General features: G+C 40.0%; 2 protein-coding genes across 4 annotated transcripts in view; both read right to left on the bottom strand.

The window, feature by feature from the left end:
- The window catches only part of LOC143282729 (sialate O-acetylesterase-like), a 24,522-nt gene extending 23,103 nt beyond the window's left edge, over positions 1 to 1,419 (bottom strand). Inside the window, exon 1 of the mRNA XM_076588457.1 lies at positions 1,319 to 1,419. Coding sequence (XP_076444572.1) covers positions 1,319 to 1,418 — 100 coding nt within the window. The 5' untranslated portion in view covers position 1,419. The remainder of the gene's footprint in view (positions 1 to 1,318) is intronic.
- Positions 1,420 to 4,681: 3,262 nt separating this feature from the next.
- The window catches only part of LOC143283283 (8-oxo-dGDP phosphatase NUDT18-like), a 23,248-nt gene continuing 5,429 nt past the window's right edge, over positions 4,682 to 22,500 (bottom strand). For 2 of the 3 annotated variants that reach the window (XM_076589467.1, XM_076589466.1), the window contains exons 3-8: positions 21,261 to 21,421; positions 17,186 to 17,306; positions 16,474 to 16,570; positions 12,641 to 12,790; positions 8,763 to 8,868; positions 4,682 to 5,920 (exon numbers count right to left, since the gene is read on the bottom strand). In XM_076589467.1, coding sequence (XP_076445582.1) covers positions 5,678 to 5,920; positions 8,763 to 8,868; positions 12,641 to 12,790; positions 16,474 to 16,570; positions 17,186 to 17,306; positions 21,261 to 21,421 — 878 coding nt within the window. In that variant the 3' untranslated portion in view covers positions 4,682 to 5,677. The remainder of the gene's footprint in view (positions 5,921 to 8,762; positions 8,869 to 12,640; positions 12,791 to 16,473; positions 16,571 to 17,185; positions 17,307 to 21,260; positions 21,422 to 22,500) is intronic. The other variant, XM_076589468.1, reaches the window with a different exon arrangement.

Below are 22,500 nucleotides of genomic sequence, written 5' to 3' on the forward strand. Positions count from 1 at the left end.
TCATGAAAACTATTTACACATACTAACAAAAAAAAAGTAGCATAGAAATGCATGTCAACACCTGACCTACGCCCAACACATAACCATCCAACACTGACACATCCAGCCTGCAAGTGCAACCCACCAATTAATGCACAAAGTGTCCTTAAACATTGCACACCATAATTATACAAAAGCAGACACACACTCAAATAGCACTCATATACATCAACACCTGTTCCCCCATTGCACACACGCACGCATGCACACACACACACACACACACATGCACGCACACACACACATACAATGATACATACACAAAACACATACACACATGCACAAACACTTGGGCACAAACATGAAGGCAGAAAAAGGCACACATGCTATCCATCCCTTTCTCCTAAACATACATATTATGTGCATTCTGTCTGGTTTACCCCACTCCACAGTCTCCAACCCAATGAACTGACTGCAGTCTGCACTTTTCTGATTATTTTTCGCTAGAAACCCAAGGTCACAAATTACAATGCTGTTATGAATGTGTGTGCATTTTTCATGCACAGGTATGTGCATTGTTATCACTGGTGGTTTTTTTGGGTTTTTTTGGTGGGTGGAAATGGGGTGGGGTGAAAGCATATGTGCTCCTTTTGCATTTCAGTGTGTGTGTGTGTGTGTGTGTGTGCCTGTGTGTGCATGTGTTCCAAAAAAACAAAACACACACACACACAAAACAACAACAACAACAAAACAACAACGTGTTTTTAATTCACGCAATTAGTCAAATGCCTCATAATCCCATCACCACTATTCAGCATTAAATTAAAACCATGACATATGTTTCCGAAGGCGGGGGCTCAACCCTCTACTTCCGCCGTTATTACTTTCCGCATTCATACCTGCAGGGGAAAATGAGATAAATAGGCTGTGGGTAAGGTGCCTTCTCCAAGGAAATAACACCAAGCCGAAACGGGACCTCGAACCCGGATCAGGGTAATCCTGCAGTTTAGAATACTAAACTCAGGGGGCCGTTCAAATGAAAAAATAGAGGTTGTTTTAGACTGACCTTGATGCGCTGAGTCGAATGCAACCCTCAGCTAAGCTCTACGGCCACATCAGAAACCTGCACACAGCCTTACCGACAATGCAACGGCAACACTTATCTATTCATTTATTTTTTATTTTTTTACTTATACTTCTTCAACATATCGGAAGTCCGTTTCCTTCTCGACGAACTCACAATCGAGGTCACTGGCGCTTGACGAAGTTTTCTTTGATTTAAAATAAATAAAGCAACGCAGAAATCAAAGGCAGGTTAGTAAACATGAACAAGGCATACCTGCACCATCCTGTTGCATGTGCTCAACAAATCTGGCGTTGCTGCATTTTGAACAGCTCGTTAAAATAAGACAGAAAGCAAAAACTTGAATCAGCCCCATCTTTCCCGTCATGTGCCAATCACGTGTCTTTGTTGGTCACGTGATCTAAATGAAAGGTGGGGAGGCGGGGGGGGGGGGGGGGGGATAATAAGGTAAGGATGTGTGTGTGTGTGTGTGTGTGTGTGTGTGTTCACATGCACATGTACTTTGTCACTTCAAAATGTGGTGTTCATAGTTATGTACTTTTCTCTATTCTTTGTTGTACTTGTCAAAGTTGTATATTTTTGTATTGTGTGAAATAGAATTGAATCAAAGAAAAACACACAAAAAATGTGTGGACAACTGTGTGTGTGTGTGTGTGTGTGTGTGTGTGTGTGTGTGTGTGTGTGCAAACTTGATCTGAGTGCATATTTAAAATCAAACACACTCACATTCATACATACATGCACACAGAGTGTGATACACACACACACACACACACACACACATATAATAAATATCAAAACGGAAAGAAAGACCGATAGATATAGACAGATCACATATAGATAAATAGATAGGTATGGATAGCTACATAGATGTACGTGTCTGTATGTGCATAAAAGTGGTTATATAGATGGGTGGGCGTGGGTGGATGAGTGTGTAATTAAATTTGGAATTGTGCATGTGTCCCTCAGTCTAAAGAAGCTGCTTTCCAGCGAAACTTCGCTATATTATATAATAAATTCTAAAGACATGAACAGACCACTGTTGTTTTGATTCTTATACTCTACCGTTTGTGGTGTTTGCTTCAGTGCTTTTAACAATAAAGTAGCACTGAGCTCATGACCCTATGAGAGTGTGATCATTTTGTGTTCTGTGTGTGTGTGTGTGTACACACACATACACACACACACACACACACACAGAGATATAGATAGATAGATAGTGAGAGAGAACGAACGAACGAAATTTTAATTTTACAAGGGTAAAGGAGTAAGCACAAAGTACTTGTTTACATCCAGCCCTCTGGGCATAAATAATAATTGGGAAAAAAAAGCAACAAAGCAACAAACACACACACACAAAAAAAGCAAAAAAAAGCGAGAGTCAATTCAAAACACCAACGTCAAAATTGCATAAGCATGATCAAACATAAACATAAAACTTATGTACAATACAATATCGCGATAGATGAATAACAACGAGGACAATAGGGTAGGGGCGTGGTGGAGAGCGGAAGGAAGAATGGACAAGGGGAAGAGTGAAGAAGGCAGGGGAGGCTGACAACAGACAGATATAGTGACAGACATAGAGAGAGACTGACAGGGGAGGAGAGAGGCGTATATATATTGACAATCTATATATGTTTTTTTGTTTATAATTGATATGTGTCACATAATCACATGTTTTTCAATAAATGTGCACGATATATGTTTTTAAAGTTAGGGATGCTTTTTACAGTGTTTACATTGAGGCAGGATAATAATTCATTCCATAAACAGCCCCCTGAATAAGACAGGGGAGAGAGAGAGAGAGGGGAATTTGTTTGGCCAATATTTGTACACCTGTATGAGCAGAATGTTGTGCTGTTACCGAGGAAATCTTATTTGAGAAGATTGCCACTGTTAGTGCATCCAGTAATTCACTGGTGCCTGACAAGGGTGTGTCCCCTCGATCTCTCCTCTCTTGTTTGTCTAATTGCACTTAATTTGGTACAGTGACTTGCAAATGTGGATCATGGCTTTAGATGGGTTGAAGGCAATTAATTGTCTCTCCAGTTTTCAACTATATATGCTGATGACATTCCATTTGCTGCCATGCAGCTTTGGTACACAGCATTGAAAAGGTACAAGGAAATGCAGTAAATGACAATGCAGGCTGACCTATATGGCTTGATTAATATAGTGCCTGAGTGACCTCAGTTTCTCTTCCACTTCTATGTTCCTGGTGAGTTCAGACTGCTCAGACCTCGGAGTCAGCATTCTTGCAGGGGGACTGTCTGTGGAGGGACATGGTGGCAGTGTCAACTCCAAGAAAGGCACTCACTCAGTCTGGCTCCATGACTGAGCTGTGGTCTCCACTCCCAGAAAGTCACTCACTCAGTTTGGCTCCACGACCGCTACACAGTTAGTATCCCATCCTGGATATATTGAACCAGAACAGGCTCTAAATAATGAACACAACTAGAGCAGCTTAGTGCAGTGCAGGGTCTTCTCTGGTGCACGTGGCTTCCTGGCAGTGTAGCACTGACAAATCCCTGTTGACTGTTGGCACTGGTGATAGTGACAAATGAATGTGGCCATGTATTTTGGACTCGGGTTGAGCAGTGTGGAGGTAACACTGCTGAACTGGTGCCGATGATGGGGAAACAAATTAAAAAAAAAAAAAGAAGAATAAAATAAAATAAAGTATGTGCCAAGAAAACAATGAAGAACATTATGCTGATGTACAAACATCAAACATTTTTCATGACTAACCAGCAGAAGATTGACAGTTTTGTATTGTATTGTATTGTATTGTATCATGTTGCATTGTATTGCATTGCATTGTATTGTGTTGTATTATATTGTACTGCATTGCATTGTATCATTTTTTGTCACAAGAGATTTCTCTGTGTGAAATTCAGGCTACTTTCCCAAGGAGGAGTGTATGCCACAGTCCATTATTATTTCTTTTTTTTTCTCACTCTGTCTACATATTTGTTTTACAATCAACGTGGATTCTTCTACAGAATTTTACAGGGACAATCCTTTTGTTGCTGTGGGTTCTTGTGCATTCACTAAGTGCATGCTGCACACAGGACCTTGGTTTATCATCTCAGCTGAGTGTTCACCAACCAGGATGTCTCTGACACTATGAACTGAAATGTACAGCACATCAGCAGCATTCAACTTGGTTAACTGAGGAAAATTGGAACAATACAAAGTTTTTCTTGAAGCTCAAGCTGGTTCTATGTACACAAGCAAGCTTGACTGTATACTGATAGCATTGCTTCAGAGATGCAGAATATCAGTGGCATGTAAAATCCAGAAAAGAAATGAAACATATGAAGCATTTGGCACAAGTTATGCTGAAATTGGACAAAGTTTAACCGTTCTGGAAGGTGGTTTTTTTTCTGGAGACAGAGTAAGGGTGAGAGTGAGATAGTGTAAAAGTGACAGAAAGAGAGAGGCTCACACACACACACACACACCCACACACACACAATGTATCACTATGTCTCTGACTTCCATACCACTGGAAACGCAAATATTCACATGGATAGATATTGCAAATCAACATTTATTTTCTCTCTGAAATGACAAGATCTTATAGTAAGACACACAGACAGGCACACACACACACACACACACACACACACACACACACACACACACACACACACAGAGACAGAGAGATAGAGAGAGACAGAGACAGAGACAGAGATACAGAGAGGTAGATCGAGAGACAAAGAAATAGAAAGACAGAGACTAGACAAACACAGAGCAGATGACTAGATTCAAAATGTCAACCCCTTAACTTCTTACATAAAAAAGAAAATGTTTATTTCATCATGAGTATCATACTATTGATATTCACAGATTTATACATAGCACCATGTTTACATATGAAGTACCCATAGCAACATTTTGTACTTCTTTACTGTACAAATATCAAATAGGAGTTCATTTACTATGTTATAATTATTAGCAGCCTCTTTCTTATCTAATTGTTAATTGATTTGAAACTGGCAGGAAGATTAACATATAAAATAAGCCAAAGCATTAAAATGTGTGTGTGTGTGTGTGTGTGTGTGTGTGTGTGTCCAAAGCATTAAAATGTATGTGTGTGTGTGTGTGTGTTTGTGTCTATATAAAAGAAAAAGACCGACTGAGACAGACATTAAAGTGTGTGTGTGTGTGTGTGTGTGTGTGTAAAAGAAAAACAGAGAGTGAGACAGACAGAAACAGAGAGATTCTTAGCACTGACGAGAATACATCCTCAATTAAATCATTCCAACACAACAATCAAACCCTTTCATACAAACAAACACAAAAAATCACACACCATTGTAACAACCACAACAAATGGCCAAAACCATACAGGAAATCAGAATAATTATGGTCTTAGATGTGCTACTCTTCTCAGCTTGAACAGAGATTGCACAGTCTTTCTTGCATCCCTTGTCACACCAGACTTTCTGATTCAGCCTTCATGAACACAACTTGGCCATGTCATTACTGAAAGACACTATATACTAGCACCATGTCTGCATCTGTTCTGTTATACATAAACCTTTTTCTGATAAATACTCATACCCGCATAACAAAGCTCTCTCGTTCCAGCACAGATGAAACTCCCTACGCTATAAATCTACACAGATGTCCCTGCATTCCTCTCTGAAGGAAGCTGCGGCTGGCCTGATCCGTGACGGGAGCCCACATGAAGTGCTCGTTTCGCAAGACGGGCAGGCCTTTATGTTTGTCAGAAGAGACAGAGACAAGCGTGGTCAAGCACATGCCGTCCCTGCCTTCCACTCTGCCGTCATGTTCCACTCCCACCACTCCATGAATCCTCGGGCAGAACATCTCTGTGAACGCCAGCTGCAGGTTGGAACAGTATCAGTATCAGTCACTGCATTCGGACAAATCCATGTATGGTATGCTACACCACATCTGCCAAGCAGATGCCTGACCAGCAGCGTAACCCAACATGATTAGTCAGGCCTTGAGAAAAAAAAGAAAAAAAAGTTGGAACAGATTAAATATATATATATATATATATATATATATATATATATATACATACATACATATATATTCTTTTTTAATCAATCATTTTCTGGGGATGCCGATTGTGAAATTGTTTCTGTTTTTTTTTTTCTTTTAACCCCCCACCGCACCCCACACCCCATTTTAAGTTAAAAACTGTGCATTGGGTAAAAAAAAATACCTGGAAAACGCCCATCAGATCATTAAAAAAAAGAAAAAAAAAAAAAAAAAAAAAAAAAAAAAGAAACCATGAACTGATGACAACTCAGTTTGCTATTTGTGATCATGTAGCTTCACAAATCTGTGCAGAGTTAGATGTAGAGAGACAAAGAACAGAATGCTTGCATGAGATGGTGATGATGTGTCACTGAGAAGAAACCAACCAAGTGAGAGCATTACATTATTCCATGTTTTGTTCTCATTCCCGCCCCAGCCCGTGCTGCCTGTTGAAACTAAGTAAGGGTCTGGGCACCCGCCAGGCGTCAAGTACCCAGTAAATGGCTTCCTCTTCTTCTTCTTCTTCTGCGTTCGTGGGCTGCAACTCCCACGTTCACTCGCATGTACACGAGTGGGCTTTTACGTGCATGACCGTTTTTACCCCGCCATGTAGGCAGCCATACTCCGTTTTCGGGGGTGTGCATGCTGGGTATGTTCTTGTTTCCATAACCCACCGAATGCTGACATGGATTACAGGATCTTTAACGTGCGTATTTGATCTTCTGCATGCATTTACACACGAAGGGGGTTCAGGCACTAGCAGGTCTGCACATATGTTGACCTGGGAGATCGTAAAAATCTCCACCCTTTACCCACCAGGCGCCGTCACCGTGATTCGAACCCGGGACCCTCAGATTGAAAGTCCAACGCTTTAACCACTCGGCTATTGCGCCCGTCAGTAAATGGCTTCCAATTTTATTCACTTATTTCTTTGTTCATATATATATATATATATATATATATATATATATATATCTTTTTTTTTTGTGTTGATAAATGGAATACATGAATACAACAGGGACGTTACATTATGAAACGTAAAGTGGCAATACACCAAAGTAAGGAGACTGGTCTTCCACATTCAGCTTTACAAAACAAGGCACCAAATACATAAACAGCAAAGTGCGCCCGAAAATAGAATCAAGAACACACATTTGTTACACAAAAGCTAGTCTCCATCCCTAAACTGGCACACTTTACATGCCAGTCACTCTTTGTCAGGGCGGAGGGGGTGCAGGGGAAGAGAATAACCTTTATCCAACCATTCTTCTTGTAATAATAATAATAATAATAATGGTATTTATATGGCACTGAATCTTGTGCAGAGACAAATCTAAGCGCTTTCGCACCAGTCATTCTCACGCACCATAACTCTAAAACTGGAGAAACTGAAGACAAGAGGCAGAGAAGGGAGGCTATTTTGGGAAGAGGTGGGTTTTAAGGCCAGACTTGAAAGAGCTGAGTGTGGAGACTTGACGAAGCGAAAGAGGAAGTTCATTCCAATTGCAAGGTCCAGAGACAGAGAAAGAACGGCGGCCAACAGTCTTATTTGAATCTGGGTATGCGTAAATAGAGTGGATCCGCAACTGATTGTAGTGAGATGGAGTGTAGAGGTGAAGGCAGCCACAGAGATAGGAAGGGTCTGATTTGTGAATACATTTGTAGCATAGAGTGCTGATCTTGTACTTTATTCGGTGTAAGTCAGGGAGCCAGTGGAGATGTTGCAAAAGAGGAGTGATGTGCTCAGATCTTTTCTTTCTGAGGACGAGTCAGGCAGCAGAGTTTTGTATGCACTGAAGGGACTGAATGGATGAAGCAGGCAAACCAGACAATAGAGAGTTACAGTAGTCAAGGCGAGAGAGAATGAGAGAAACGACAAGTCTAGATGTTGCATCAATGGACAGATATTTCCAGATGGAACTGATGCGCCGCAGTTGACAGTAGCAGGATTGACATGTCTGGCTGATAAATTTTTGCATGGACAATGTGTTGTCAAGGGCAACGCCGAGGTTCCTGACTGAACTGGAAAGAGGGATGGATGTACTGCCAAGTTTGATCGTGTCAGTTGTGATGGAAGAGAGTTTTTGTTTGTTTGTTTGGACATTATCTAAAGCTGTTTGTTTGTTTGGACATTATCTAAAGCATCAGTGATATGCATACAATATTTTGCGTATTTAATACAAGAGGGAAAAGTTCCAAGTTCCAATTTTTGGGTGAAATTCTAAGTGGGGCAGGGGTGGAAAGCTCACTCAGTCTGGCTACGCAACTACACGATCATTGTTGTCAGTTTTGGGCTTTGTAGGTGCTGCCTTAAGTTAGAACAGGCATGACTGAACATCACCCGAGCAAGGGCTCATCTGGTGTGTGGCCCCCTGGCGACCTAACATCGATGATTAATTATCTAGCTGCAGACTACCAATTCTGGGACTGTAACAGATGTGAACCAGTTACAGCTATGAATGGGGGACTTGGAATGAGTGGCATGGGAGTAATGCCATTGAAATGGTGCGGATGGTGCATGCAGCAGCAAAACAAAGCAAACGAAAAAAAAGACAAAACAAAAAAAGAAAAAAAAAAAAAAAAGAGGCAGGTTTAAACTTGTGAAAAGTGGGGGGGTGTTGGCACTTACAAGGTAGTTTACAGTAACGATACGCACAGCTGACAGTTCAGTCCTTACCCTCATCAGCCCATTCACGGTCACCAGAAGAGTGGGGTCTTTGGGGCTGATGTTACAGGTGACGATGTGAGGAGGACCTCCCGCACAAGCTGCAAGGATCATCAGCCTGAAACACAGACAGAAAGAGATTGAGGCATGCACTGCAGTCACACATTTTTCCATCAAGATATCATTAGGTGTGTCTAATGAGGCTGCATGTGTAAGTATTGCAGTCACAGATTTTCCATCAAGATATTATCAGATTGTGTCTGATGTGGTTTTAAGTGATCTCTTTGGATACTTAAAAGTTAACATGAACATGTCTCTTGATAGTTTTTTTTGTTGCTTTTTTTTTTCCCCATTATAATATTCTATCAGTGTGGTTTTATGTGCTCTCTCTTGATACTTGAATGTAAACATGTCTCTTGAGAGGTGTTTTTTTTGGGTTGTTTTTTTTCGAATCAAAATATTCTTACATATGTAAATCTGTTTTTATTTTATGTCATCTTTTTGGATACTTAAACAAGAATATGTCTCTTAAGAGGCGTTTTTTGTTGTTGTTATTTTCAAAAATTAAAAAAATTTTCTTAGATGTGTCGAGATGGTTTCCAATACTTAAACATGAACATGTATCTGAAGAGATTATTTTGTTGCTGTTGTCATCAATATTATTCATCCTCCTTAAATATGTTAAATATCCTTGGATGTGTCAGTATGATTTTGTGTGGTCTCTGGGATACTTTACCATGTACAAGTCTCTCAAACACAAATATGTAGCCACATGCATGTACTAATACATGCACATCCATGAACATGTTCTTACACAAAAGCTAGTCTCCATCCCTAAACTGGCACACTTTACATGCCAGTCACTCTTTGTCAGGGCGGAGGAGGTGCAGGGGAAGAGAATAACCTTTATCCAACCATTCTTCTTGTACATTATTTAAAGCATCAGTGATATACATTCAATATTTCATGTATTTGATACAAGAGGGAAAAGTTCTAAGTTCCAAGTTCCAATTTTAGGGTGAAATTCTAAGTGAGGTGGGGGTGGAAAGCTCACTCAGTCTGGCTACGCCTATCCCACCCCAACCACCTTCCCCCGCCTTTCTCCAAGATTTCTTTCCTCCATGCAGCCTTCTATACCAACCACCTATTCTAACATGGTTTTAATAATAATCATACAAAACAACAACAACAACAACAACAACAAAAAACAACAACCCTCAAAATATTTATTCCAAGTGAGTTAAAACAATGAACAATTTAAGTCAACTGCTAAGCACCTCATTCGCTACACACAACCAACACACACACACACACACATGCGCGCGCACACACACACACACACACACACACACAACCAATACACATTCACAGATAGCTACACACACACACAGCCAACATGCACACACACACACACACACACACACACACACACACATTTAACCACCACACACAAAACCAACACACATACATCCTATCACACACAATGCAGAATAATCAACATATACTTAGCTAAAAAGATACAGGTTTTAAGACATTTGCTATTGCTGTTTTTGCCCAGCCAATCAACACAGAACCTTAACTCTCTCCATAAGAACGGCGAAAGAGATGACCTTAACTCACTCGCTGCCATTGTCCGCATATGCGGACATCGTCGGAGAAAGCGTTGGATGCCAATGTCCGCATATGCGGACTTGGATTTTAAAAAGTCGTGCTGTCGGAGTGACGCGTTGGATGCGAAAATCAAAAGCAGATGTGATATCTTACGTCACCTCTGGTCAGCTTTTCATTCACACACGCTGCGTGTGTGTCGCGATAAGCTCAACCGCACTTGATAACAAAGCGTGCCCCCTGTCAGCTTTGTAAGTTGTTTGACAAGATGGCGTCACGGCGAAGTGTTCGACACGGTCGGAGAGGTGAAATGTTACTCAGCGTCGAAGATGCTTTGGAAATGATCCAAACTGAAGGCTCTGATGTCGAAGGAGATAATGTTGATTCTTTGGACAGTTAATTTGAACCAGATCCCAATGAACTAGAAACAGATTCGGCCACTGAAGAGAGTGTTTACAATGGAGAGGAAAGTGAGGAACATGTGCCAGCAGATGAGACAGACACAGACGACGAAACCACTGAGGAAATGGACGATTTTGCAAGTGTTTTCACCAGTGATTGGACTGACAATTTTTCCTTTTTCCCTCTTGCACATCCCTTCACTGGCATACCAGGTTTGTCAGCTGACTGGCCAGTCAACACCCAGCCGGTTGAGTTTTTTTCTTTGTTCTTTGATTTTCATTATGTAGAGACAATATTTTTTCTTGTATGAGTGAATTTCAACTTTCTTCACCACCTGTTCATACTTCATTGCATGCACTAGGTCTTCAGTTCCTCAAATAGTGTTAGAATGTGATGTGGAACATGTTGGTGTACCTTTCTGATGGGTGCAAAAATGCTAAAAAATACACTAAATATGGATACCGCGATCAACATCAAGACGGTGAGTAAATACTTTGGTTTTTTGCACACATATGGAACAACATTCCTTGCATACATATACTAAATATCAATTGTCTGGGTGTTTATTTGGTTTTTTTACAATTTTTTCCCCATCCTATACAAACCCTGGGTTTTCAGGGATTGGCAAGGGCAAAAACTCTTGGCATGGAGTGAGTTAACAGCATTTCACCCCAATAACAACCATCAAAATATTACAAGCGGAAGGCTCTTACACTGAAGAGGTGAATGTTGACAAAGAATACCACAATTCTGACGATGGAAGCTAAAGGTTGGGTCATAAAGACACCCACTGGACATCCGAGGGGTCTGTGTACAGGAGAAGAGAGGACTGGCTGTACTGAGTGAGTTAATTTAGGCTTGTCCTGACCTCTCCCCCACCCAACCCACACCCTCTCTAAAAAAAAAAAAAAAAAGCAGCAGCAGCGGGTGTGGTGGCGAAAGGGTGAGATCAACAAGATACTCATCTGAGTGTCCTGAGTCCAATCGCTGGCCTTGGCATACCTGGTGGGTCCATGGTGGAGATTTTTACCTACCTCCCAGCTCTCTCTCTCTCTCTCTCTCTCTCTATATATATATATATATATATATATGTACAGACCTGCCATTGCCTCGACACCCTTTATGTGTATACACATGCTGGAGATCAAATATGCACATTGAAGATCCTATAATCCGTGTCAGAGTTCGGTGGGTTATGGAAACAAAAACATACCATGCATACACCCCCCAAAAACAGAGTAAGGATGCCTACATGGGATAAAAAACAGTCATGCATATAAAAGCTGCCTCTTACAGTATACGAGTGAATATGGGAATTGCAGCCGACAGCAGCAGCAGAAGAAGGAGAAGAAGAAGCAGTAGAAGAAAGAAAGGAAGAAAGAAAGAAAGAAAGAAAGAATGACAATTGAAAAGGAGCAATGGGCGCAATAGCCGAAAGGTTAAAGCGTTGGACTTTCAATCTGAGGGTCCCGGGTTTGATTCTCGGTAATGGCATCTGGTGGGTAAAGGGTGGAGATTTTTCCAATCTCCCAGGTAAAAATATGTGCAGACCTGCTCGTGCCTGAACCCCCTTTGTGTGTATACGCAAGCAGAAGATCAAATACGCACATTAAAGATCCTGTAATCCATGTCAGCGTTCGGTGGGTTATGGAAACAAGAACATACCCAGCAAGCACACCCCTCAAAGCGGAGTATGGCTGCCTACATGGTGGAGTAAAAACAGTCATACACATAAAAGCCCACTAGTGTACATACGAGTGAACGTGGGAGTTGCAGCCCACGAACGCAGAAGAAGAAAAAGAAGAAGAAGAAGAAGAAGAAAAAGAAGAAGAAAAGGGGCAAGAAAGGAGACTTACAGATCTGGATATCACACCCCTTACTCTGATTCCTGGTTGAAGACTAACACGACACGATGGAGAAGCGCGCTGTGAGGCACTGTCACAGGCTTCAGAAACAGAGTCATGTCTGTTGACTCCACAGAATCCGCGTATGCCTTGGCCTTACTGATCTCTGAGACTATGTCTTCATTCCTGGTCAACAAACAGGTTTCTAAATTTATCTTGAAAAAACAAAAAAACAAACAGGTTTCTAAATTTATTTTGAAAAAAGAAAAAATCTATCTATCTGTGTGTGTGTGTGTGTGCGCATCAGGGTTTAGACTGTGTGTCAGTGATTGGGCATTGACACATACATTTTTTGAAATGACACATCAATGTGGCAGCCAGTCGGTTACTTGACTTACTGTTGTTTTTTTAATTTTTTTTATAGTAAAATCAGTCATGCTAAAAAGGCTTTTGTAGATTTCTATTATCCTCCTGCTTAATTATGATTACAGTTTCAAACTCTAAAAAATGTATTAATACAATCGTTTCTGTTGTTGTTCTGCAGTTTGTCAATGGGCAGACCAACACTGTGAAAAAAACAAAACAAACTTGTACCATGTCGGGAACTAAAACAAGGTATGTTTACACAAAAGCATTATCGCTTGCTTATTGTGAACTGCGGCAGACATTTACGTGTAAAGCCATTTTCATTTCGTCATTTAAGCAGTCATACTTTGTTTCTGGGGTATGTTTGTATTTCCATAACCCCACTTATATGTACTGACAAAGATAACATTACCTTTAAAGGACATTTGGTCTTCTTCTTCCTCTGTGTGTGTGTGTGTGTGTGTGTGTGTAAGAATGGAATTAGACAGATCCATACCCCAGGGTTGATTTTTTTCAGGTTAAAGAACAAAAATGCCTCGGTTGAAGAAGAATCAGACTAATTTTTTTTTTTTTTTTATCTCCCTTGGGTCAGGATACCACAGTGGTATTGATGATTCTCAAGTGCAGATTTTTATGGTTTGAAACAGAGAAACACCTTCAGCTTCAGCGGGCTTTGCTCTGGACTAAGACCCTCACCAGGGGCATTGCTCTCTAGACCCCCACCGGGGGTCTTTCTGCGGCCCCCAGAGCCCCCCCCCCCCCCCCCCCCTTTTGAGACTGAGTCACAATTTCTCATTCTCATGCCTGATTACTATGCTGACATGGTACTTTAAAATTTCAGAGACATTTTGCAGCTGTGAAGATTTTGGACTTTTCACATAGCAGAGGCAAGTGCTTTCCTAAAAAAAACAATGATACTCGACTAACACAAGTTTACATTGTAGATCTGATGTCTTTCAGTTGTCGTGCTTTGCTTTTGCTTCAATCTACTTTTCTGTTTGTATTAACTGGACAATAATGTGAATGTTATTTATCCAGAGTAGTCAACATAAATCTGTGTTTCAGCATTGCAGGATAAAGTTTAGTACTGACTATATTGTATTTTCTGTGTTCATGACTCAGCAAACTTTAGCAGCACATAGTCTCTCTCTCTCTCTCTCTCTCACTAAACTTTATATATATATATATATCACATACAGATGAGTGTAACAAAGTACAAATTCAATTTCGGGGGTATAGGGTGGCCAGGGTGAAAATTAGTGGTTGGTTTTCCTGACCCATTTATTTTGATAATGACCCACTGATTTTGTGGTGAATCAGTCAAATGACCCATGGTGTCCTGAACCAAACCAAAACTCTGACACACACACACACACACACACACACACACACATACACATATATATGGATCAATAGTGCCATAGCTCTTGAAAAAAACCAAAACATTTTCAGTCCAATCAGCACCTTTGTTTGAACGATTTGTTTTGCCAAGTGCCAAGTTGAACATGCTGCAATCAAGGTTTTCAACCAAGACACATACAGTCATCTACTTTTTTCAGTCTTACAAGCAACCGCTGAAATTATTTCAAACCATTATGCATTCAGCTTAAATTCAGGATGACATTGTTGACTTCGGCACTGACAGCAACTTCCCATTCAAGGGAATTAACTCTATTACGTGACCATGCAAAAAAACAGCCCCTACCAAAAGCTGACATTCTATAACATAACCATGCTGCTCCCCAAAACTGAAGTTGTTGCCAGGGGTAGTGTGTGCTCAGTTTCTCAAAGCCTTTTCTGACTGCCCCTTCCTATGTCTGTCGCTGCCTTGCCTCTGTACCCCATCTCGCTCTTTACTTGGGCTTCGGATACACTCTGTTTACGCATACTTAGATTTAAACATTCTACTCTCAGCTGCCATTCTTAACTCGGTCTCTGGACCTTGCTTTTGGAATGAACTTCCTCTTTCGCTTCGTCAGGCCTCCTCACTCAGCTCTTTCAGGTCTGGCCTTAAAACAACACCTCTTGCCATGATAGCCTCCCTCCTCTGCCTCTTCTTTGTCTTCAGTTTCTCATGTTTACAGTCATGCATGCATGTGAGCGACAGGTGTGAAAGCACTTTGATTTGTCACGATATAAATACTAATTATTATTATTATTATTATATTATTATTATTATTCTTGTTACTGCTCTGGACAGATGGAAGTCAAGTAAACCAAGACTTTTTGACTCACTTGTGTAAACAAAGTGAGTCTATGTTTTAACCCGGTGTTCGGTTGTCTGTGTGTGTGTGTGTGTGTGTCTGTGTATCCATGGTAAACTTTAACATTGACATTTTCTCTGTACATACTTTGTCAGTTGACACCAAATTAGGCATAAAAATAGGAAAAATTCAGTTCTTTCCAGTCATCTTGTTTAAAACAATATTGCACCTCTGGGATGGGCGCAAAAAAATAAATAATGAAGCCTAATTATATGCAAACTGCATTTACTGTTTAATTAATTTTTTTGTATTCTCTAAACTTGGCACTTTGAACTGATATTCTGACCCAACAACAAGAGCAGTCATTATTATCATTTTTTGTTCAAACAGGAACTTCTTTTGCTAAGCATGAAAGTTTTATTTATTTTGCAAACGTTTTGGTGCAGATAGTAAAAAAAAGGGAAATTACTCTGTAATTAATGCTAGGGGACTTAATTTGCTTTAAACTGATCTTTCTCATCTTAAACATTACATTTTGAAATTATACTCAATACATAAAAAGCTTGGATTTTTTATTTATTTTTAAAGTGTATCACAAGTGAGTCTTGAAGGCCTTGCCTCTCTTGTCTATCATGATCACACACCAGGACAAGGAGGAGAGTCATATATGTGCACACAGCAACCTGGACCATAAAATGTGATGATTAAGTTTCAGACCTGACCCTCAAGTTACAAGATTGTTATTTCGTTTTTTAAATGTGCATTTGATTTATTTCAGTACCGCACATTGTTTTTTTTTGAAACGTGCATTTGATTTATTTCAGTTCTCTACAATTTGCAAGTAACCACTATTCTTCTTAGTTTTTCTTCTTAATGAATGTATACATGAACAGTTAAAAACTGCTTTTCCGTTATGTGTTCACACGTTGATATCCAAAATGTTCTATTGATTTCCCCAAATCTAGGACATGTGTCTTAGGCTTTTGAATTTCAGATGAAACCCTGTCTCCCTCTGTCTCTCTCTGTTTGTCTGCCTTTGTCTATCTCTCTCACTGACTGAGCCCAATGGCAATATCATGAAGTTGTTCCCTGAGTAATTTCCAGTTTTCCAAAGCACATACAGATGTATAAACACAAACATATATATATCTACAAAGTCCATGCCTCTCTCTCTCTCTTGCACACACACACACACACACACACACACACACACACACAGACACGGGCACACACACACACACACAGAGGTGGACAGACAGACAGACAGAGACTATGTTTATCTCAGTCTTCAATATTTACCTAAGATTGACTTCCTTAACGGCGAAGGCTGTCAGATCAAAAAACTTAGCCTGCATTGAATACTCGTCTTGCTCATCCAGTGTTTTCAGTTTCCCTCCTTCAAGGTCAGGAAATAAACAATAATGCACGGATTTGGTCATCAATGTTTCTTTGTTTATTGGAGCCAGACAAACAAAATCAAAATGGGATGACATCAGTAACACATCTAAGTGATGGCAAAAAGCAGTGGGAGAGGAGGAGGACAAAAAAAAAAATCTTTATTTCCAAGAATAACAGATCAAGTGAATGGGATACTCTGTTACATCGGACCTTCGCCCAGCAGAGAGGGATTTCGTCCAAGGTAATGCAACAAGTACATCACTCTCTCTCTCTCTTTCTCTCTCTCACTCCCTCTCTCTCTCTCTCTCACACACACACACACACACACACCAGTTTTCAAGTTTTAATTATCCTTTCACTCCTGTTGGAGTATGGAGGATTACTGCATAATAATGATTTCACTTCCAAATGCATAACACACACACACACACACACACACACACACACACACACACACAAGTACAAGTTGTCATACATATATATAATATGTATTACATATTACATATATTCCTCAACCACCTATCCCTCTTAATCTCCTGTTCCACTTCATACTCCCTCAAAACCCCCCTCCACTACTACTACGTACTACTACTGCATACTACTACATACTCACCAGTGGCAGTGCCAAGGAAAGTGAATCTCATCCACCGCGGACTGTGATAGTGGAAAGACAGCAGCGTGGTTAAGTCGCAATTAAGACCCGCCCCCTGTAGCACTTCTCGTTTGGCTCCTTCCTGCACAATGGCGAATGGTCTATAAACTGCTTACTTCTACTTTTTCTGTAGGTATATGTGTAAATGACATGGATACTTACATAGCGCCGACCCTCAGTCAGAAACCAAGCTCTAAGTGCTTTACAGACACAGGGGTCATTTGCACAACAGGCTCCCTACCTGGGTAGAGGCTGCCATTGGGCGCTCATCAATCGTTTCCTGTGCCGTTCAATCAGATTTCAGGTCCGCACACATGCACACTCATGTAGTGTAAATATCAAACTCAAACTTTTACTTCAAGATGGTGAACTGAATAAGCAACAACTGAACTACGAAGAAAATGTAAAGCAGAATATAAAGAAATATCTTTAAACAAAAGTATATAAAATGATACTGAAATAAACAGCTTGTGTATGTGTGTGTGTGTGCGTGCATGTGCGCATGCATGTGTGTGTTGTGTTGTGTTGTGAGACACACACACACACACACACACATACAGAGCATATTTTTTTTCTTCTGTGGCATCTTCTACAAACTCATCCACTTCCTTTTCTACTACAAATTTAAAATGATAAGACCACTGATTGATGGAAATACAGTTTTGTGGCTTGGATGCTTTGATGAAACTTTATTTATTTTTTCTCCAACATTTTCTGACATAGAAATAGAAATATAATTGAACAAGTCCCTCAAAAGTGAGCGATTATACTCATATCTTTTTCCTATTATTCTAATATTCTCTTCTTCCAATACAACACTGTACCATTTCATTTTTTGTCCATGGTGTGATTACATTTTCTAAAATGTCTGTGCATCTTTCACCTTGCTAATCTGCACTCATTGTCAAACCAGTCCATCCGTGACTTTTTTGTAACAGGAACTCTCTTTTTCATGTACTCTACTATCTGATTAAATTTATATAGCACTAAATTAACATCAACATTTACCTCATCTGCAGAATGCCTATTTCTTCCTTAACCTTTTCTGGAATTCATGGAATCGGAAAAGACCTGAACCTGGGAATCTGCGACGAAATCCATCTGTATTATCAACAGACTGTTTCTCATTCATATTAGAAACATATCTCATATCTAGTAATTTGGTTATTAGCCTGGATATCGAAACATAACAAGAGAGGAAGACAATCATATTCTATTCCTTCTAAACATCATGCATGAACAGATTCAAAGAATGGTACAGAGGCTAAACAGTATCATTCACACTGCTTGCTTGGTCAGAATATACATGTATGTGAAACGAACATTTTGATCGCCATTATATTAGCAGTTTAAAATGCACAACCCCAATGCAGTGCTCCTGTCATTTTTTTTTCTCTTTTTACCAAAAGAATTTAATATCTTATCTTGTGAACATCTCTACACCTGGTAGTTACCATCATCTTTTAGTCTATGGTATCCAGACATAGAGCTAACAGACTTAGTGAACCGCTTAGAAGAAAAATCAACAAAATTTGGTATGGAAATCTGCGGTGAAAAAACAAAAGTGATGACAAACAGCAACTTCACATCAGAAATCAAAATCAAAGACCAGAAACTTGAAAGTGTTCACAGATTCAAATATTTGGGATCTATCGTGACAGACGAGGGATCAAAACCAGAAATACTGTCAAGAATTGCCCAGACCACAGCCGCAATGACCAAGCTCAAACCCATCTGGAGAAACAGAAAAATCGCCATCAGTTCCAAAATCAGACTGATGCGTTCTCTGGTCATGTCAATCTTTTTATATGCATGTGAATCATGGACCCTCACAGCGGACTTAGAGAGAAGAATAAGAGCTGTAGAAATGAGGTGCTTCCGAAGACTCTTAGGCATCTCATACAAAGACCACATCACGAATGAAGAAGAAAAGAGACGCATCCGCAATGAAATCGGGCCCTATACTGACCTTCAAACACTCGCCAGACAACAAAAACTGAAGTGGTTTGGTCATGTCACACGCTCCTCTGGTCTTGCTAAAACAATCTTACAAGGCACAGTGAGGGGAGGAAGAAGAAGAGGCAGACAAAGGAAGAGATGGGAGGACAACATCCGAGAGTGGACAGGCATGAAGCTGAGAGACACCCTGAGAGCGGCCGAGAGACACGAGGACTGGAGAAAGGTGGTTGACAAAGCTTCAAAAGCGCCCCAAAGGATTCGGAATCTGAGGGATCGGTGATGGTGACGGTGATCCAGACAATGCATTTTCATCCCCAAAATCAGGGGAACAATTGGAGGTCTCTGCACTTAGATTACCACACAGTATCATCAAACATAACCAACTGATCTACAAGTACAACACTATCTTCACGCACGCTTATTCCATTATCAATATTAAAACACAGAATGGAATGGTGAATGTTCAGGAGGTACATATGCACACACAAATAAAACATGTTTGGGAAATGAGAAGAAATCTTCATTGAGCACAACTTGCATGCAACAATCACTGTCATCCTCAATATGATGTACAGAAGGAACCAACGCTTTCACCATAACAGTAATGGACTAGTGGCAGTGTGCCTGACAAGGGAACAAGTATCCATGTTTTCTAGTCCCACATATGGACCGGTGTTGTGCAAATAAATACATGTTTTAGTGAAGTACTTAAGAATTACTCTCTAACCAAAGATGGGCGCAATAGCTGATATGTTAAAGCGTTGGACTTTCAATCTGAGGGTTCTGGGTTTGAATCACAGTAACAGTGCCTGGTGGGTAAATGGTGGAGATTTTTCCAATCTCCCAGGTTGACGTATGTGCAGACCTGCTAGTGCCTGAACCCCCTTCATGTGTATACACATGCAGAGTAAGTGTGCGTGTGCGCGTGTGTGTCATGGAAGCTGCGATATGTAGCCTAGAAATGAGTGTGTGGAGGAGGGGGGGTGGGGGGGTGGGGGTGGGGGTTGCAGGGTAAAGTGTGTGTGTGTGTGTGTGTGTGTTGGTGCTCATGTACGTTTATGTGTATTTGATCGTGCTTTCATATCTGTGAAACTGCATGTTTGTTGCATATCTGTTATGCATGTGTGTGTGTGTGTGTGTGTGTGTGTGTGTATGTGTGAAAGTGTGTCTGCATGTTTTACATTTATTTGCTTATTATCATGTGTGTGTGTGTGTGTATGCGCCTAGAGTTGACTTAATCAAGATTTTGCGCCTTATAAATATTATTATTATTAGTAGTAGTATTTTTATGTATTTATCTATTATTATTTATTTATTTTCAATTTTTGTGGGATTTTTTTTATATTTAATTTAATCTAATTAATTTTTTTTCTTTTAAATTAATTTATTTTATAAAAAGGATTTTTGTTATTTTTTATTTTATTTTATTTTATCTTATCTTATTTATTTATCTGAATTTTTGTTATTTTTCATTTCATTTCATTTATTTATTTATTTATTTTTCTCAAGGCCTGACTAAGCGCGTTGGGTTACGCTGCTGGTCAGACATCTGCTTGGCAGATGTGGTGTAGCGTATATGGATTTGACTGAATGCAGTGACACCTCCTTGAGCTACTGATAGTACTGATACACATGTAGAAGATCAAATAAACATTCTAAAGATCCTGCAATCCATGTCAGCATTCGGTGGGTATATGAAAACAAGAACATACCCAGCATGCACACCACCAAACTGGAGTATTCCTCCCTACATGGCTGGGTGAATAAACAAAATGGTCATACACATATATGTCTGTCAGAATGTGTGTGTATGACTGGATTCTGACTGAATGAGACAGGAAACGAATGATAAGCACCCAATGGCAGCCGTCAGTCGGCCCCTTCCCAGGCAGGCAGCCTGTTGTGCAAATGACCATGAGTTTGTAAAAAAGCTTAGCGCTTGGTCTCTGACTGAGGATAGGTGCTATATATAAGGATCCATATATCAAAGATAAGCGCTATATATAAGTACCAATAATAATAATACTCAAGTATATATACACACACACACATATACAGAAGTGTACTGTAAACTTACCTCAAGGGTTTCCTTGGTGCACAGCAGGCCGCCAGGGAGGTACCAGGTGCCTTTGCTGCCCGGCTTGGACTCCTGAATCAGCAGCACCTGGTTGTGTTCGTTGAAGATGACAACCATCACAACGTAGCCCACGTTGCACATGGTCTTCGGCTTGAAAATCACTGCAACCGGTCTATATTATTGCTGCTGTTCTGTGTACAACGATGAGACAAGACCTTTCCCCCCCAGACCCCCCTTTTTTAACTACATATTTCAGTTCCAGTTTCAAGAAGGTGTCACAGAGTGTGGTATAATCCATGCATGCTACTACACCACATCTGCTATAAAATTAGTTTCAAGAAGGTGTCACAGAGTGCGGTATAACCCATGCATGCTACTACACCACATCTGCTATAAAATTAGTTTCAAGGTGTCACAGAGTGCGGTATAACCCATGCATGCTACTACACCGCATCTGCTATAAAATTAGTTTCAAGAAGGTGTCACAGAGTGCGGTATAACCCATGCATGCTACTACACCACATCTGCTATAAAATTAGTTTCAAGAAGGTGTCACAGAGTGCGGTATAACCCATGCATGCTACTACACCACATCTGCTATAAAATTAGTTTCAAGAAGGTGTCACAGAGTGTGGTATAATCCATACATGTATGTTAAGCCACATCTACTATAAAATTAGTTTCAAGAAGGTGTCACACAGAGTGCGATACAAATCCATACATGCTAAACTACATGTGCTATAAAAAAAAAAATTTAAAACAATGAAAACACAACAATTAAAAAGCAGATGTTTGGCCTTCACAGTCATTTAAATCATGGCCAAGCTTTGAGAACCATACATGAAAAAAAAAATTACATGAAAACATACATATCTTAACAAATTCTAAACAACAAACATCAAAAGTGGTAAAACACAAATTACGCAGACATGCAAAGAAGAAAAACATCCAATGATATCTTTCATAAAGGAGTACGCAACTTAAAAAACAACAACAAAAAACAACAACAACAACAAAAAAAAACCCCGTACAGTTAAAAAATCAAGTTTGTGATGGATGGACAATTTACGTTATACTGTGTATGGAAATCTATCACGCACCTGGACTTCTTCAGAAAAAAAAAAGAGTTAGATATTTGTGTCAGTATCTGTCAGGAAAAGAGCACTTAAAAATGTAATGACACTCATCACCATGTGCATTTTTGTACATATATACATGGGTCGGTCTCCAAAACCAGGTG

The sequence above is a fragment of the Babylonia areolata genome, chromosome 6 (genome assembly GCF_041734735.1).
Source record: "Babylonia areolata isolate BAREFJ2019XMU chromosome 6, ASM4173473v1, whole genome shotgun sequence".
NCBI lineage: Eukaryota > Metazoa > Mollusca > Gastropoda > Neogastropoda > Buccinidae > Babylonia > Babylonia areolata.